Below are 14,787 nucleotides of genomic sequence, written 5' to 3'. Positions count from 1 at the left end.
CTATTGAAATGAAGGCAAATGCAATTCGCGCAGCCCCGTAAAAAAACAATGACAAAAGAAAAGTGTTTTATTTTGTTTGTTTTTTACTTTATAAAAACCTACAGTAATAGCATAATTAAAGAGTGTAAAGAATTACAAAAAAATGTATATCAAGATTTCATGCTTCAGTATAATCATAAAGTCGAGCCACTAAGCTTCAATTTTTAGTATACATAATATACTGTATGCCCGTGAGTATTGTTATATTTACTGCCTAAAACTGTTGCTGCAAAGTTTGTGTTCAAATATTGGTGTTATTAGAGTTTTAACGACTGCAATATTGATCTAGGTTTGTTAGCATTGTATGTTAGCAGTAAGCTCAGACAAAACTAAAACATCCGGGAGATGCTAAAACACTTGTCGTAAAGTGTGACCTTTGTAAAAGAGGGATAATGACTTACTTGTTTGCTGTTCTCAAGTATTCAGATCATAATGGCTGGCGTAATTTTTGGTGCACCAAATGAACACACATGGAATTTACAGTACGCCATTGAAGTGAAGGCAAATACAATTCACGCAGCCCCCTGAAAGAAAAAGAAAAACAATGACAAAAGAAAGTTTATTTTGTCTGTTTTTTACTCTAAAAAGCTACAGTAACAGTTATTTAAAATAATAAAAAGAGTTACAGAAAAACAGTTTGCAGTCTGTACATCATGATTTCATGCTTAAGTATAATACAAAGAGTTGAGCCACTAAACTTCAATCAGTTCATAGTATACTTAATACAATGTATGCCCGTGAGTATTGTTATATTTTCAGTGTTGCTGCAAGGTTTATGTTCAAATATTGGAGTTATATTGGAGTTATAACGACATCAACATTGATCTTTGTTTATTAGCATTAGTAAACAATAAAAGTAAAAAGACAGGATTTTATTAAAGTATAAATCCATAATAAAAACATGATGTATCATTCTTACCTGTATCATTCCTTTTCTAAAACTCAAACTCAGCCACAACATGGCAATATAAAAATTCCAGCTGGTTATCAACACTTTTGGGCAGTCAAAGACACAGAAATACTGTTAAAAAAAAAACACTTGAAAACGAGGCAACACTGTACATCATATTTTCAAATAGAATTAAAAAAAATTGTCACGATACCTTTAAATTTTACCATATTTAGGAGGAAGCCTATAAACAGTTCTAACAGTACTCACCATTTCCATACATTTGTCAAGCGGTTTAAAAAACAAGGCAACACTGTACATCATATTTTCAAATAGAATTTAAAAAAATGTCACGATACCTTTAAATTTTACCATATTTAGGAGGAAGCCTATAAACAGTTCTAACAGTACTCACCATTTCCATACATTTGTCAAGCGGTTTAAAAAACAAGGCAACACTGTACATCATATTTTCAAATAGAATTAAAAAAAATGTCACGATACCTTTAAATTTTACCATATTTAGGAGGAAGCCTATAAACAGTTCTAACAGTACTCACCATTTCCATACATTTGTCAAGCGGTTTAAAAAAACAAGGCAACACTGTACATCATATTTTCAAATAGAATTAAATAAAATGTCACGATACCTTAAAATTTTACCATATTTAGGAGGAAGCCTATAAACAGTTCTAACAGTACTCACCATTTCCATACATTTGTCAAGCGGTTTAAAATTAAATCGCGAAGTTTGGTAGGCTAAACTACAAGCTAAAGCTACCTCGTGTTGACTCGAATGCTCAGTTAGCGCTAAACTATGCGCGAACGAGAACTATACCACGAAGATCAGCACGACGATCGTTTATCATTTCATTTAATAAAGGCTTTCATTTCTACATTCTCCATATAAATACGAGTGTTGATAGTATTTAACTTAAAATATATCGTTCTTACCTCATGCGTTACAACGCTATTCAAAATGGAGACAGCCGGCAAATGATTAGATGCACCTGCGCAGCACGACGACGACCAACCTTGTACCAAGTATGGTAGGCTAAAGCTAAAGCTACCTCGTGTCGACTCGAATGCTAAGTTAGCGCTAAACTACGCGCGAACAAGAACTATACTACCAAGATCAGCACGACGATCGTTTATCGTTTCATTTAATAAAGGCTTTCATTACTACATTTTCCATATTAAGAGTGTTAGTATTTAACTTATAATATATCGTTCTTACCTCATGCGTTACAACGCTCTTCAGAGGGGAGACCGCCGGCATATGATTACACGCACCTGCTCACGGCACGACAATCAACCAAGTACTCACGGATAATTACTGATAAAAAAATAGACTAAGAATTCAAAAAAACGATGAAATTAAATAAAAATATTTGATTGAAGTATATTTTCGTAATTAAAACACGAGCTGTAGCATTAAGGCAGAAAGCTACAACAACATAACGTGAAAAAAGGATAAATATTCCCTCTCTAAAACGCTGAAACCCTCAAACTCGGTCACAACATGGCAATATAAATATGTCTGCTGGTTATCAACACTTTCGGATGTTAAAGACACCGAAATACTGTTTAAAAAAATCAACCACTAGAAAACGAGGCAACACTGTACACCATATTTTCAAATAGACGATTAAAAAAAACACGATACCTTTAAATTTGACCATATTCAGGAGGAAGCCTATTAACAGTTCTAACAGTACTCACCATTTCCATATATTTGTCAAGCAAAAAAAAAAAAATCGCAAAGTATGGTAGGCTAAACTACAAGCTAAAGCTACCTCGTGTTGACTCGAATGCTAAGTTAGCGCTAAACTACGCGCGAACGAGAACTATACTACGATCAGCACGACAATCGTTTCATTTAATAAAGGCTTTCATTTCTACATTCTCCATATAAATACGAGTGTTGATAGTATTTAACTTAAAATATATCGTTCTTACCTCATGCGTTACAACGCTATTCAAAATGGAGACAGCCGGCAGATGATTAGACGCACCTGCGCAGCACGACGACAACCAAGCTTGTACCAAGTATGGTGGGCTAAAGCTAAAGCTACCTCGTGTCGACTCGAATGCTAAGTTAGCGCTAAACTACGCGCGAACGAGAACTATACTATCAAGATCAGCACGACGATCGTTTATCGTTTCATTTAATAAAGGCTTTCATTACTACATTTTCCATATTAATAAGAGTGTTGTTAGTATTTAACTTATATATCGTTCTTACCTCATGTGTTACAACGCTCTTCAAAGGGGAGACCGCCGGCATTTTATTACACGCACCTGCGCGCGGCACGACAATCAACCAAGTACTCACGGATAATTACTAATAAAAAAAATGGACTATAAGAATAAAAAACCGATGAAATTAAAAATATTTTATTGAAGTATATTTTCGTAGTTAAAACACGAGCTGTAGCATTAAGGCAGAAAGCTACAACAACATAACGTGAAAAAATGATTAATATTCCTTCTCTAAAACGCTGAAACTCGGCCACAACGTGGCAATATAAATATTCCATCTGATTATCAACACTTTTAGGCAGTCAAAGACACAGAAATGCTATTTAAAAAAATCAACCACTTGAAAACGAGGCACTACTGTACATCATATTTTCAAATAGACGAGATCAAAAAAATTCACGATACCTTTAAATTTAACATATTCAGGAGGAAGCCTCTAAACAGTTCTAACAGTACTCACCATTTCCATATATTTGTCAAGCGGTTAAAAAAAAAATCACTAAGTATGGTAGGCTAAACTACAAGCTAAAGCTACCTCGTGTTGACTCAAATGCTAAATTAGCGCTAAACTACGTGGAACGAGAACTATACTCCCAAGATTAGTATAATAGTTTATCGTTTCATTTAATAAAGGCTTTTATTACTACATTTTCCATATTAATACGAGTGTTGGTAGTATTTAACTTAAATCGCTCTTACCTCATGCGTTACAACGCTCTTCAAGATGGAGACAGCCATTCAAGATGGAGACAGCCGGCATTTGATTACACGCACCTGCGCAGCACGACGGACTAATTACTGATAATAAAAAAAAATTAATATAAATAAAACGAACACAATGAAATGAAATAAAGTCATCAAATAAAATGCTAGATGAAAAAAATGCCGCCGTAGAAAACAGATGGGATGGATTACAAACGTGATATTTTATATTTTGAAAGCTAATTTATTTTGATTTCAGTAGGTCTATTTTTTACTTTGATAATATAACAAATTTATGGATGCCAAAAGAGTCACCAAAAGAGCCATATATGGCTCGCGAGCCATAGTTTACCGACCCCTGGATTATGTCAATCACTTGCAAGGCCAAGGAAATGTGAAAAATTCCCTGACACGTTTTTCCAAGTGGCACTCATTTATGTTCTGAATTGTCAATCATGAATCAAGCAGGTTCAGCGTGACTGCCTATTGCAGACTAAAATGTATAAATCAGAAGAAAACAATGGTACAGAATAAGACATTTAATATGTACACAGGCACCAGCAAATAGTCAAACATTATTAATACGTATATTGTGTACACAACATTTGGGCATTATTAGATTGCTTCACAGAGCCAAAAATAAGGCCTGGCCTGGTTGATTCAACTTATCACAAGCTGAGAGTAATGTGTACTTGAGCACCATTTGGCCATTTTTTTAAACATAACTGTGAAAACTGCTGACATGAATAAACAGTACATGCTGATTTGCAGACAATAATTGTCAGGGACTTTGGTAAGAATGGTCTACAGGTGGCTGATCCGATGCAGATTTTCCAAACAAATTCAACATTCATGCATTCACAATCTTTACAATACTGTATATGCATGCTACTTATGCAATTAAGGGGTCTCACAACCAAGCTGGAGCCTATCCCACATTGACATCACACCTAGGCCCATTTTAGTCTTCAGTGAACCTGGCATACATGTTTGTGGCATGAGAGACAAGATGGAACATAAAACAACCTTGTGTCTGTGCGTGTCTGTGGAGGAACAGAAAAACTGATGAAAGTGCAGGTGACAGAGAGCAAATCTTTGTTAAAAAATGAGAATCCTCTATTATTTGAACACAAAGGATTCACCCCCGCCTTTGAGAAGAAAAAAAAAAAAAAAAGCAAGGCAATGAAAATGAAACAATGCAGAAAACATCTGTGACTTGAATAAATAAAAAGATGATTGGTTTTGATATTTAAATATACCTGAGAGCAATAGGTCATAGTTATGGCTTCATTGTCAAGAACATTTAAACATTTGTAATTGTGTTTTTGGTCATTAATTATCCTTCCATCAACATCTTCCCTTTTACTATTTGATAAAAAGCTTGCAAAATGATGTGTGGTTTGCTAACATGTACACTACACAACATTACAATACCATGAAAATGAAAACAAAACAAACAAAAAAAGGATCAAATCACCTGATTGGAGGAAAATAAAGCTATTTTTTTCCAAAGAATTAGCATTAAAGGCTTTAATGTGTTCAGGCAGTGTTTCCCAAACACTGAGCTGTGGCACATTAGTGTGAGATTATCAGGTCACAAAACATTTTGCACAATTATCAGAAAATTACCAAGTTTTGAAAAAAATCATGTATTTTTTATCCATCCATCTATATCAGCAACATACTTTGACAATGTTCGACAATTGCTCATCTACTATAAGGGGACAATTAAGTTGTGTAGCCATACAAGAGTAGTAGTAACGTTGTGTTCAATTTGACAGGCCCAGACTTCAAGCCAAGTTTGAGGCAATGAAGTGAAACAATACCTGCAGTACAAGACTCTCATCACTTAGTGTCAGTAATGCACCATTTATGTGGCCTTAGGCTGCAGACTAAATGAGGAAATAAATTGATTGCTGCAAACTGAGCCTGTTCTGTTTCTTTTTAACCAACATCAACACCACAATGTGTGCTTCAATTGGAACTTCAAGAAACATTTGGATCATTTAGAATCAAAGTGACATGACTCTTACAGCATGAGAAGGCCACAGTTCCATCCTGTCGTGACCTCTACAAGCAGCAGCCAGTTGACGATGAGGTAACGGAGTCCCGCGTCGGTGTTCAGCCGCTGAGCGGGTGGAGGTCCACTTTAACCTTCTCGCCGGTGCTCATCATGCCGATAGTGGGGTAGAAGCCTCCTACCGGTAAGGCCACCTCCCTACGCCCCACCACCTTTCCATTGCGGGTGAAGAACACCTGACGCAAGAGGACAGCAGAAGGACAAATGAAGACCGCTGCACCAAAGGAGCTCACGGCTTAGCGCGGTCTTGGCAGCGTCTCACCGTGACCTTAGTTCCCTCCATGTCTTCCCCCTCATCGTCATCGTCGTCATTGCTCGCGTACAAGTCGTTCTGAACTTGGCTGGGCTGCGGCAATATTTCCAGGTCCCAGTCGTCCGCATCATCTAAACAAGGTCGTTGGGAGAAAGACGGACAGTCAAATAGGATGTGATGGCGTGGATGAAGCATCAGGCGACTCGCCTCCGCCCTCGTGGCTGAAGTCTCGTGGAAACATGATGCCGCAGCCCATGAGGTCTCCTTCGAAGCAACGTGGGCCGAAGGCGTCGCCGACACCGCTGCCCTGGAACAACTTGCCGTCATCTACAAAAGAAATTTGGGGTTAGTTCACGGCGTCGCAATGTATGACGAGTTCAGTTTTAATCCACTGACAAATAATGAATAATCAATTTTGAATACTCACCAGCGTGATATGCAATGGACCCTCTGCTCCAACCTGGATGTCTGTTCTTAGGATAATCCTGTGGGACAAAATTCAAAGTTCATTCAAGTAAGCATTAAAACATATTTTTGTCTTTGGATCTCTTTGAGCCTGGTTTACTTGAAGTCTACCCAGATGTGGTATTGATTTATTAAGAAGTGATAAAAAGCTCTGCATCAAATCCTTCAACTCTTCATGCCGTGCTACAGGGTGAGATTTTCCCATACTGGCAAATTTGCAGAAGAAAGACAGCAGAGGCTTCTAGTTTGTGTTAGTGAGCACTTAAGCGCTCTCTAGCTTTTGCCTTCAATTCTTCAACTTGTGCACTTAACAGGGTGAGGTTGTTTTAAAAGTCATATAAATATTTTGCTTCCAAATGCTTTTGACATGATCAGCCTTGACTTTCCCTCCCTGTGGAAGGAGATGGCTGACATGCGTCACAAGCTTGACCGATCAGACTGGCATGACGGTTCTTCTTGTCCTAGACTTGGACATTACAAGACATACACACAGTGAAAGAAAACCAACTCAAATTAGAGGCAGGTTCTCTGGAGTAAAGATTGATTCATTTTCCTCCAAAGAGAACATGGAAATAAAACCGTTGTGGAAGGACTGAGTAAAGAACAAATTCTTACCCTGACAGGAGAAAAAGGATACCTCTGTTTTGATTATTAGCTCAAAAGGAACGAGAAAAAACAACCTTTCGAAAAACCACAGACGTGCTGGGAAAAACAATTCCAGGAAAAGCGATCAGGAAAATGACAGCTCTATTCTCCGATGTCGCGACACGCCCGCGCACATCAATGCCAGAAGGACTCAGAAGGAGATTAGAGAAGACGCGAAGCTCAACAGAGATGGGCCACCTCCCAGACTGCGAGCGGCGTCGTACACAGCTGGCACAAAGCGAAGAGCGAGCGCGTCAGTGAGCCGCCGCAAAGTGAAAACAATGAGCACATGGCAGAAGATCTCCACATAAGAGACCCGTTTCTTCTCTAATGTGTTATTCCAATGGCACAAGGGCTCGATCATGTGTAAACATTCAACTGGTCTTCTTTCCCTTTCCAGAATGTGAATCATTTGCAATCAAACGACACCTAACTAACTTTCCTCCGCTGTGACTACACTCTTCTCCTTAATGAGGCAGATTAGCATCTAAGTGGAACAACCCAACCCGCCTCGGACGGAAACGCAGATGTGAGGGCACAATGAGATAATATTTATTCTTTTCCTCCCTCATCCATCATCACGTCGACTGGAAACAATGAAAACATGTGGAAGAGAAGCTCCGGACCCTCACGCTGACGGCCTCGTACCTTGCGCGCTAGGCCCAGGGCGATGTAACACTTCTCGCCGGCATCCGTGATCTCTAGCTCGTAGTAGTGGAAGCGCGTGTTGAGGGGCCGAAGGGCCTGAGCCAAGCCCACGTCCACGATGCTCTTCCCTTTGCCCGTGTACTCCAGCAGCTGAGGGAAGAACACGCTCGTGTTAGCACTTGAAATATACACTTGATAAAATGTCCCAAAACACGTCATCATGCTACTAATTAAAAACTGTTTAACCACTGGCTTTATTACTTGTACTTACTACACTACTAACAAGAGACAATAAACTAATTGAGCAATTAACTTTTGCAGCTAAAAAGTGACAATATATGTAAAGAAATAGGACCTGATAGCCATAACTTGAGGCTATTAGAAGGAGAGAAGCCGTTTGTATGTTTTTTGTTTTTCTCCCAACGGGTTTCCTGAGAACCGTAGAAAGGAATTTAGCCGTGACGTGTTGACGTAGAAAAGAATGACTTTAATAAAATGATAGAGGCCTAATTTGTCGAAATCACGCATGAAGAAAAGGTGTTGCAGACGTCAAAGTTATTTGCTGGTGCCTGGAGGGTGATTCGGCTGCGATTCTCTCTTTGCTTCCTGTAATTGAGCTCACATTTAATGCGCCTCAGCATCTGAGTCAGACACCAACACTGCAGTCTGGACGTCTCCAAAATGGGTGGGGTTGGTAAAATGGAGGAAGGTCAATGACCTCTCCAGAGTATTAATTTGATTGTATCATTACAAATTTGCCATCACTTACTTCTGTATTTGGCTTTTCTCTTGCTATATTGACTCAGTAATGATTCATATTGTCATTTAAAAAATGGGAAGTGGGAATTCAAAATGTATTACAGGGAAATGAACCAACTTGTGTTCCCCAAATTTTATTAATCAAAGCGTTAATTTCCTACTGCAAAAAGCTATGGCTTCAGCCATAAACAGTCCATATTAACGTTCTTCTACGCTTTCAGTACTTACAGTGCCAGACACTCTAATGTCATGGAGGCGGCCCCAGTCGTCTTCATGGCTGTCCACTATCATCAGACCGTCATCCTCCTCCATCCTCCACTCGGCATGCAGGTCCAGCAGCACTTCCTCGCCCAGCGAATGCATTCCTACAGCAGGGTAGAGAGCTTCGGCCGCCGGAACGTCCAATCTGCCAACCTGAACACGTATTTAATATTTTTCAAAATCAGGACTGAGGAAGTCAAAAAAACAGATCCAAAGATGTTCACAGTGTACTTACTTCTTTACCATTCTTGGTAAAAAATACGGTCAACTGTCCATCATCAGATTCCAGGGAGATTCCGCAGCCGATTCGATCTCCTCTGCAGCATTTTGGACCAAACTGTTGCCCGACAGTGTTTCCGTTGTACAGCCTGAAGGAAAATGAGTCTTCACATTAGGTCAAGCATCAGCAGATTTTGGGACAGTTTTTTTTTTTCTCCTTTTCATTAATCATCCAATTAAGTGGTTATCCCGATTTGAATCCTGCCAAATCAGCCCCCAAAAATCCTTCCAGTTTGGGCCCTATTTTATACATCTCTCAGCAATAATATGATAATGCTTGTTTCAGAAATGAATCATAAACACACAACAACAACAAAATATAGAGATGGAGAGACAAATGTATATTATTGCCTGGGGCACAAAATGGCCTAATCTAACATGTAGCTAACGTCTACTAATGTAAAGGCACCAGAGAGCAGATTGTGCTGTTCATTTTTCTCCGTTGCCACCACTGTGAGACTTTTTAAGGGGAAGTGTGAGTCTAAAAGATTGAATATGCATTAATTCACAGCGCATACCAAAGCAAATGTGTAGGAAACATAGTTGCGCAATAAGTGTCACACATATGTTTATAGGTCAAAGTTCCTTTAAGTTCCCTCAATGCAAGACGGACATAACTGCAATTTTTTACGCGCCTTAACATGACCGCAAATCATGCTGCGCATACCTCGAAGAAAAAATTGTCACACATACTTGCCATCATCTGCATGGAAAGCCACAGAATTTGGCAGCCAGCCCGGCTGATGGTCCAGCTTGTAGAGCTGAGGCACTAAACCGACAGCAATCATACCCCTCACTCCTGTATCCACGATTGTTACCTAGAAAAAGCCACAGGAAGTCAGTAAAAATATTATTTTGAAAAATGCCGTGTTAAAACTGTACGCTAGTTCTGAGGCGATTCAACGGAACCCATGTAAGGAGACGCGAGCGATTTTCTGCGTCATCATCCTATCTTTTTAATTCCATTTATCCCCAACTTGTGCGAGGTTCATCTCACATCAAAACTAGTGGCAGAATAGGTAGAAACCAGCCTGTGCCATGTGACATGACTCCCGGGAAGCCCTACGTGGAAGCGAACACGCTCGCTGGAGCTCTGCTGGCAGACGGAGGGCGAGCAGAAAGAGGAAACTTCAATTTCTTTCCCATGACCTCAACAGATACCTCAACGATCCCTCGAGATTGAGAAGGGAATTTTTTTTTTTCTTTCCAAAACTGTCAGATGGCGCATAAATACTGACATAAGATCTACGAGGAGGTCGCGTCGCTGATTAAGCCCCCAACCCGGCTGACCCAGATGGCTTCTTCCTTCCCTTGGTTACTGCGCCTCCCACATTGTGAGTCATAAGAAAGAAGCACATGCACGCAGAAAAGGTTAAAAGGTGTGGTTAGCGTATCGCTACACGGTAGACCGGCTTGGCGTGGGTGGGTGTGCTCGGCAAGTTTCAACATGGTTTCTTCTGCCACTGAAAATGAGCATCTAGAGTCCAATAAATCAAAGGTGGCATGACCTCCGAAGTTGAGTCCTCAATAAGAATGTTTCTGGAGATATTTTCTTGTCTGCCCAATGTAAAAGATTATTTTGAGGACAAAGGAGAAAAGTGGAGATAAAACTAGCAACATTGTGTTTGATTTTGGAGGCTTCAATGCGGCTGGCGTATTATTTGGCTCTGTGACACAAACGCACCAACGTGTGGAAGCAAGTTACACAGTAGCACACTGGCCAAAATGGCCAGCAATCAGCTGCCATGCTCCATGTCGGCAGAAGCACGTACTCCGTCACGAGTTGAATTTGTCATCGAGCACACGGCCAAAAAATATCATCTGGATCCAGTCAGAATCTTTCACGCTTCAAATTTTTAAGGCCAAATTGACGCAATGAGGAGCTTCTCACTTGATAAACAGCCATGTCAGGAGACATTATCTAAGCTCATAAAAAAAAAAAAAAAAACAATGTTGGTAAGCTTCAGCGGGATCACATCATGGGCCTGGATTGAAAAAAAAAAAAAAAAGGAAAGTAAAATAAGGAGCCTCCTAAAATTATTACAACTTGGAATATTGTTAAATTCTTAGAAGGCAGTTGTTCTGGGCCTTTCCGCAAGCACAAATGTGAAATGAGAAAGAACCCGTGCAGTAGAACAATAATTGATTCATTGAGTGTTCTGTGGAATTGATGTTTGATTAGTTGTGTCTTACAGAATTTGAGGCAAATATAACTACTTGGCTGTAAACGCGTGTTTGATTGTGAATTACTAATTTAAGCCACGGCCACATTCCAGTGACAAGAGGGTGTGCACATTTGTGCAACCACATTAAACACAGTTGTTGTTGTTGTTACTTCCTCTTACATAAATGGTTTTAAAATGCTCAAGTTTTGCACGTCCCAATAATAGTGGAGAATATTTAGAAATAATTTATGTTGGTCTCGTTTCAACAGGGGTGTGTAGACTTTTCTAAATCATATAGCTATATATAAACTTAAATTGTCCTTGCTTGACACAATTCAAGCAATAGGAAGACATTTTTAGATAATCTGACAATATATTTCATTATTTATTGCTTGACAAATCTATCTGGGAAAGCGAATAAAATGTCTTAGCGTAAAAGATACTTGGAAGGTGATTTGATGTGTTCAGATCAACAAAATATTTGATTTAGTCCACGCACACACCCTGACTCATAAATTTTTCAAGGCCAGCGACTAAGATTCCGACATGGCAAGTGAGGCTGAGGTAAATTGACGTTGCGAAACAGAATGTTCTTTGTTTTATAAAGACATATTGTCCTCTTCTGATCCGACCGCTGCTATGGCAACATGCACGCTCAAGTTCAGAGCTTGGTCTGAGCAAACACGTCCGTGGGCTCGGGTAAAAATGTTCAAAGATTGATGTCAAAGATAAACAAGTAAGAGGTCAACCACATAATTGAAGGCGCTGGATGCGACCTTGGATGATGACTTCCGATATTTGCAATCTTAGTTCTAAGAAAAAGTATTGATTTTTTAATTCTGATGACTCATGCAGGTGGAGACACACAAGCAATCCCAGAGGTCCTCTCGACATAAAACTCTGTCTTGGATCTACACAATTTACAGATGATTTCCATTAAAGATTACGTTCTTTACTATAAACTTGCAGATGAGGGAGTGGGGGGGAAGAATTGACGGTACGGAACCCGCACCCATTCATGAAAAAATTACTCATTGTTAAAAAAAAAAAAATGCATCATCGGATGAGCATGTGTAGGTGTCGAGAGGAAAATGTGACGGTTTGTGGAACACACCTCTCACCAGGGGCGATTGCACTTCTACCCTCAACTTCTCCAACTGATTCACTGACAGCACTTCCTTGACCCAGACTCGAAATCAAGGCGGTTTTGTCGACTTCCAGCGCAGATGGATGGAGCCCGCAGGCCACCAGCGCTACAAGACAGACAGCTCTTTCTACCGAACACACCCCAGAGACGCTAATTATGGGCCTAACACCCCACCGCAATTGCAGCCAATTCTTTGGTCGTTTGACAGAAGAGCACCGTCAACACACCCCATTACATACCTACACAAAGGAGATGTTGTCACGAGCTCATAATTATGATTTCATATTATTGTACAATATCTGCCACCAAGACCTTGGCAAAACCAAAGCAGAAGAAAACGTGAAAGTTGTAATAAAAGTCGACAGTCCAAAAATAATTTGAAGGTGAACTGTGTATTTCTATGCATTGTTTGGTGAACATTTTTGTCAAATAAATTGAAAACACCGCAGAGAAATCAAGGTATTTAAATTAAGTGCACGCGACTTTTTTTCCAGCACGACTTTGACGCTTACCTCAAAATAGCGATTTCTTTTTGATAATGGCCTCGCCGCCACAAAACAGCCGACTTCATCCGAGTTTCCTTGGTACCTGCACAAAGATTACAAAAACAAAAAGACACTATTAAGGAACTCTTTGACGTGTGAAATAAAACCAATGCATGATGAGACAAACCATCTTATTCTTATAATGAAAGTAATCAGTGCAGAAGCACGTTGGCATTACCTTAGCACATCGCCATCCCTTAGCATTCTTTTCAGACGCTCTCGGTAGCGTACTGGTCGTACTTCACGAATTTCTCGTATTCGCCTTCTCCAGTTCAAAAAGCGATAATGGAGGTTGATGTCGTCCATTTGTGAGAATCATCACAATCTGAAGACCAAAAAAAAAAACAAAAGGGGTCATTTGAATATTGTTCATTCACTTTCTATGCCACTTGTTTGGTAATGGTTGTCGGAAGCTAGTCTATCCCTGCTGTTCTGCTTGCATTGGAAGAACAGGTGATGCTGTTCATTTTATAAAAGTAGCACTGTATGAGGCTAATACATAAAAAAAAAAAAACATTGTATATAAGTAGTTAGGTAATTATGGATATGATGACAGATAATAGCTCTGACAACTCCTTTAGAAGACTAGACTTCAAGAAGGAATTTAAAAAGATTTGGAAAGTAGATCAAAAAGAGGTAAATATAGTAAGAGAAGAACATGTTAGTGCATAGTTCAACAATCAACGCAAACACACAGGGCTTGATTTTACAAAGTCGGAAAAGTGGGTACGATTAAACTTTTTGGAGCACTGTTTAATAGTTATGTAATCAGAAAACTGGAGATACGGTACAAAAAGTGACTATAGGTGTTTTAATTTAGGCACGACAACGCATATTTGAATCGATCGAATACAAACTATTAACGGGATGCAAACAAATGCATCACAAACGCATGGACACACTGCAACCAAATGACAAGTGATCAATAATATATCATTGTAAAATCATTGCAATATGTCCAGCGAGTAAAACGACACTTTCGTTTACATATTTACGACGTCATTAAACGCACCACAAGAGTCACCAAAACGACACGGTTGGCCGGCTAACTGCTATTCTGAGTGAATAAAAACGCTGACAACCCATCGATCCCTCAGTTTGAACTTAAATCTATTATATTTCCGCTTTCGTATTCTACTTTCTTACTCTTTGACAAGCCGTAACTCGATGTTCTTCAGACTTTCTTCCGATTTGGGGCAGCTGAAGTCTTTCACTTCGTGTCCACTCTCCAACCGGTGCTGCCGGAAGTTCCGCCTCTGCAGCCAATCAGATCAGCGGACTATAAAACTGACGCGTGATTATTTCGTACATGGCCAAACCCTAACCCTAACCCTAACCCTAACCCTAACCCTAACCCTAACCCTAACCCTAACTCCGCCAGAAGTGTAAATGCGTGGTTTATAAGGACAATGTGACCAAATTAATAATAATAAATACTTTAATAATAATAATAATAATAATAATATCAATAATAATAATAATATCAATAATAATAATAATAATATCAATAATAATAATAATAATAAACATCGGCGGTACTAATAATTGTGGTGCACATGATTTGAATTATTTCTTGATGTGGGATTTTTTTCAGTAGGAAAAAAACACTTGAAATTAAAGTCAAATTTTCCTCTTTTTTATTTCGATC

At 39.3% G+C, this 14,787-nt stretch overlaps 1 protein-coding gene and 1 long non-coding RNA gene across 6 annotated transcripts in view; both read right to left on the bottom strand.

Moving 5' to 3' along the window:
* Positions 1–3,953, bottom strand: part of LOC147049146 (uncharacterized) — a 66,751-nt gene extending 62,798 nt beyond the window's left edge. The window contains exons 1-2 of one of the 5 annotated variants that reach the window (XR_015067546.1): positions 3,890–3,953; positions 441–563 (exon numbers count right to left, since the gene is read on the bottom strand). This is a non-coding gene — a long non-coding RNA (uncharacterized LOC147049146). Of the gene's footprint in view, positions 1–440; positions 564–958; positions 1,847–1,882; positions 2,142–2,887; positions 2,961–3,889 lie in introns of those variants that run through there. The other 4 variants (XR_015067549.1, XR_015067545.1, XR_015067548.1 and 1 more) reach the window with 4 other exon arrangements.
* Positions 3,954–4,416: 463 nt separating this feature from the next.
* spryd3 (SPRY domain containing 3) lies at positions 4,417–14,394 on the bottom strand. Its single transcript, XM_085923594.1, has 11 exons — positions 14,286–14,394; positions 13,318–13,464; positions 13,107–13,182; positions 9,976–10,100; positions 9,239–9,371; positions 8,971–9,156; positions 7,984–8,133; positions 6,653–6,710; positions 6,433–6,552; positions 6,235–6,356; positions 4,417–6,148 (listed from the first exon to the last, which is right to left on the bottom strand). The coding sequence occupies exons 2-11, from the start codon at positions 13,443–13,445 to the stop codon at positions 6,014–6,016; spliced, it is 1,233 nt and encodes a 410-aa protein (XP_085779720.1). The 5' UTR covers positions 13,446–13,464; positions 14,286–14,394; the 3' UTR covers positions 4,417–6,013.
* Between the last annotated feature and the right edge of the window lie 393 nt (positions 14,395–14,787).

The sequence above is a fragment of the Syngnathus leptorhynchus genome, chromosome 11 (assembly GCF_054491065.1).
Source record: "Syngnathus leptorhynchus isolate UIUO chromosome 11, UIUO_Slep, whole genome shotgun sequence".
NCBI lineage: Eukaryota > Metazoa > Chordata > Actinopteri > Syngnathiformes > Syngnathidae > Syngnathus > Syngnathus leptorhynchus.
The sequence above is the reverse complement of the archived record's forward strand: the minus strand, read 5'-3'. Positions and strand labels throughout refer to the sequence as shown.

Excerpts from the sequence above, each read along its gene's own strand:
- spryd3 (XM_085923594.1), bottom strand. The coding sequence starts at position 13,445 with ATGGACGACATCAACCTCCATTATCGCTTTTTGAACTGGAGAAGGCGA. Across the intron at positions 9,372-9,975 it reads TTCCATGCAGATGATGGCAA|GCTGTACAACGGAAACACTG; the intron begins GTATGTGTGACA and ends ATTTTCCTTCAG. Across the intron at positions 6,711-7,983 it reads CCCTGGGCCTAGCGCGCAAG|GATTATCCTAAGAACAGACA; the intron begins GTACGAGGCCGT and ends TTTGTCCCACAG.